The sequence below is a fragment of the Plasmopara halstedii genome (genome assembly GCF_900000015.1).
Source record: "Plasmopara halstedii genome assembly, contig: Scaffold_816, whole genome shotgun sequence".
NCBI classification, from domain to species: Eukaryota; Oomycota; class Peronosporomycetes; order Peronosporales; family Peronosporaceae; genus Plasmopara; species Plasmopara halstedii.
The window spans coordinates 1,343,238-1,346,912 of record NW_020187732.1 but is presented as its reverse complement, the minus strand read 5'-3'; the positions used below and the strand labels follow the sequence as shown (position 1 = coordinate 1,346,912).

Genomic DNA, 3,675 nt, shown 5'->3' with positions numbered 1-3,675 from the left:
GACCAGTCAAAAGTTCCAATAATGAACTTGTTAAAAGGTCTAAGAAAGACGTCCCATTAATATGGATCTCCTGGGCACTGTATTTAGCTATTTGATTAAGTGCCTCATTTTCTTTAGCACCGGCCTCATCACTAGGACCATTCTCTTCACATGGCATATCTAATGTGGAAGCTCTTAAATAGCTGCAGTGCTTTGTGTGTTTAACGAATGTTATGTCTATATGCGGGTGAAAGGTCGTACAGTTCTGCACAATGACCTTTTTGATAATTATCATTTCTCCGTGCATTTAGCTAGCGATGTCTTGAATTACACTTCTTAACCGTTAAGATCGACGTGAATTCTTAAATATTATTTTGCAAGGTGCTGTGTGCGAGTCGCTGCAGATGTCATCTCCAAGTCTGAGATGCATCTCGCTTAATCCTTAATGAGCGAGCGATTACCATGGATATATTCGTACCAGAAACAACCTAATCTAAGCCATAAATAAATTACATAGTATTACTGCCGCAATGTGGCAACACTCGACGCTTACAATCTTTATCAGATAAATAGGTTTCCTCAGCAAGGAATGCGACAACTAAAGCAAATTCTCTTCTGTCTGGGTGGTAGAAGTCCTTTGATCTCAATATTTCTCCATTGTAGTGCACTTAAGCATCTGCTATCCAAGTCTTTTCGCACGCGCTTTGTTCAATAAAGGATGAATGTCAATGAGCGATATGTTCTCTTCCATACAAATGTACCACTTTAACATGTTTGTCAACTGATGCATTATTCAGAGCTACAACAACGCGCACTCGTTTGTTCTTCATCGCTAAGACTGTGAGACTGCGTAATTTCGACAGAAGATAGAATTTCGGCAATCACACCCTTATATATGCTTCTGTGCACAACTATTGTATGCATATCTATTGAAGTGTTCGAACAAATGGCTTCGCACGTCCAGTGGTCTGGTCAATAATGCACACGTTTCAAGTCACGTTCCCACTGCGTGAAAATGTAACTTAATCACTGATAGACCGTTTTTCAAGTTACAGACGGCATTTGCAAACAATGTATGGTATATTAATGGGGCGAAATTAGCAGTTGATAAAAAACGTATAGTTGTTTACGTATCCGGCCCCACACTAGACGAACGGTTACTTCAATTAATGTATTGCTTGTATATTTCATCATAGCTTTCATTTATACTTGACTGACGTACTCAACAATGCACCCTTTAGATCACCAATCGGCTCACGCTTGAGATTCAGTAACAAGTCAAAAATACTGGAGTTCTGCAACGAAAAAGTCGCCTTTCACGGTCTTGACGAGACATTTCTCATTAACTACAAGTGCGTGCTTGTTTGAAGTTGACAATTAAATCCCATGGGGTCACTTTAACAGCAAGTTGGTCATGAGAATCAAACGTCGCGTGCTTGACACTTCATGAGCCGTTGTAAATTTGAGTTGCTAAAGAAGCCATCGATCTTGAGTGTAATTACAACAGCAGTAAAGTTTTGCTTGAGTTCTAACGCATTTCAAAATTGACCCCACACAGCTAAGAAAGACCCAAGTGGAAGGCTTAATTGATGCGAATCCATCACCACCATATCAACTCAGTCGAGTTTAAGAGTCCATTTGCTCCACTTCACCTCGCAGTCGAAGATGAAGCACAACTTGAAGCAGTAGCACGAATATTTGTTCAGAATACTGTTGCACAGTACGAAAAATTTATCGCGCAGGATCAACGAAAAGTCGATTGTACCCAGTGGAAGCGTATCAAGCATGAACGAGACCTGCGTGTATTCCTGCAACGTCGACAAAAAGAAGTTGAGCGACGTAAACGACGCCACCAGCGACTTCGCAGTATTCGACCTCGCAACTCTGAAGCTGTCCATTTCTCAGACTCTGATTTATGCAGTTCCAGCGTTGGTAGTCGCAACAGCACTCGCAGTAGTGTCTCCAGCTTATTTGATCGACGTACTGGCAGTTTTGCAAGCAATTTCAGTCAAACCAATGGCTCCGAGAGTAGGTCACCCGTATATAGCGACGATTCTGATAGTTTTGTTGGACCGTCGACACTGGAGAGCGTAGAGTTACCAGTTCTTCAGCTCGTCGGCTCTGTGCCAGGATCGATGGATGATGCAATGTACGGCTCTCTGGGCGCTACAGTAGACGCCATGCGTGTGAAAAGTGCTTACGAGCGCAAAAATACGACAGCTAGTGCTGTACTTGCTACGATCAATACTCCGACTACAAATGACCCGTTTCGATCTTTAACGGTCAAGTGGATTGAACAGGAAGGCCCAACCATCGATCATCATCGATTCCACCCCCTTCACTACCCAATCACGTTTCCTGGGGCAGGTACTCGCGAAGATTTAGTCTTTCTGGAAGCAACTGGTACCACCCGGTTGATCACAGGGGAGCGAATCGGGTATCAATTGCGCCATTCGGTCCATTTTCCCCAGACTCATATTCGACAGAACGTGAGACGAGGGAATATGTCTACATGTACCCTCTTTCGCGACGGAGACGCCAAAAGTCTCAATGCTTCGGATGGTCCATGTCGTGGATCTGTCGAAGTCTTTGCACGTACTTGTTTGAGTGGTGGAAACGCTGCAGTTCGATCTGCTATCACCCAATTGGCAGCCACTGGTGCTGTTGTGCTTTGTGGGCGCATGAAAAAACTAGCATGGATGTTGGCACAGCGTCAGCCGCCAACCCAACACATGATGGGTTGTATTGCTCATCAAAATAGCCTTGCGAGTCTCACACACTCTATTCCACCACAAAAAGGTCGACATGGATCGTTAACTGTCACAGTTCCTGCTGCCGCTGCCGCTTCGACAGCAGCTACAGACAGCAAATTGTGTGTCACGTGCAAGAAACGCGGTCCATGGTTTCGAGCTTCTAGTATGAAGAAAAAGCCAACAACAACTTGTCAATTGTGTTGGCGATACGTGTGCTCTTCGTGTCGTTTGAAAAAGACCGTCACGAGTTGTGTCACTAATACAAGATGCGACGACCATCAAATTTCACACGTCATACAGCGTAACGTGACACTGTGTAATGTTTGTGTACACCAATCGATGGTCGTGACTAGTGCGCGCGATGTTGCTCGTGAAGAGATTGAAGCTGATCCAAAACGTTGGCAATATCCATCCTCAACGCACGCTCGTGAACGGGTTTCCGATGGATATTTACAAGAACATATTCAAGCCCAACTCAGTGGCTCTTCTCGCGTCACAAGTGCGATTCGTCCTGTGTCCATCGTATCGAGCACACAGTAATGACTTTCACTTTTGTTGTACATGATCACAATGACTAAAGATTCCATACTGTAACCTCGACGACCGAAGTGAAGGTCACTCGATTTAAGGAAAAACTTTTTTAAAAATGTAGTTACGAAGTTGAAGTGACACAGAACACAACGAATCATTCATTCGCTCAATTTTTGTTATTGTTATATCAGCAATCCATCCACTATAAGGTGTGCTTAAAAAATCTATCGAGCTCCCCGTGTTAAATGGTGAGCAAATTTTTGAATCGAAGAGATTACAGCTGGTATAGCAGCTGCTTGGTAAATGTTGTTCAGAAAGTGATTTTCGCAGTCCGTTCAGCAGCTTTGTGTGAAAAATTTGTAAAACTTAAAGCCATCAGGGCTACATGCCGGTGTTTTGTGTAATGATGAGT

At 43.5% G+C, this 3,675-nt stretch overlaps 1 protein-coding gene across 1 annotated transcript; it reads left to right on the top strand.

Moving 5' to 3' along the window:
• Positions 1–1,568: 1,568 nt before the first annotated feature.
• PHALS_14208 (Zinc finger, RING/FYVE/PHD-type) lies at positions 1,569–3,272 on the top strand (the record flags this gene model as incomplete). The annotated part of the gene is made up of 1 exon (XM_024729972.1): positions 1,569–3,272. One exon carries the CDS (start codon positions 1,569–1,571, stop codon positions 3,270–3,272), a length of 1,704 nt encoding a protein of 567 aa, XP_024580296.1.
• Positions 3,273–3,675: the final 403 nt, after the last annotated feature.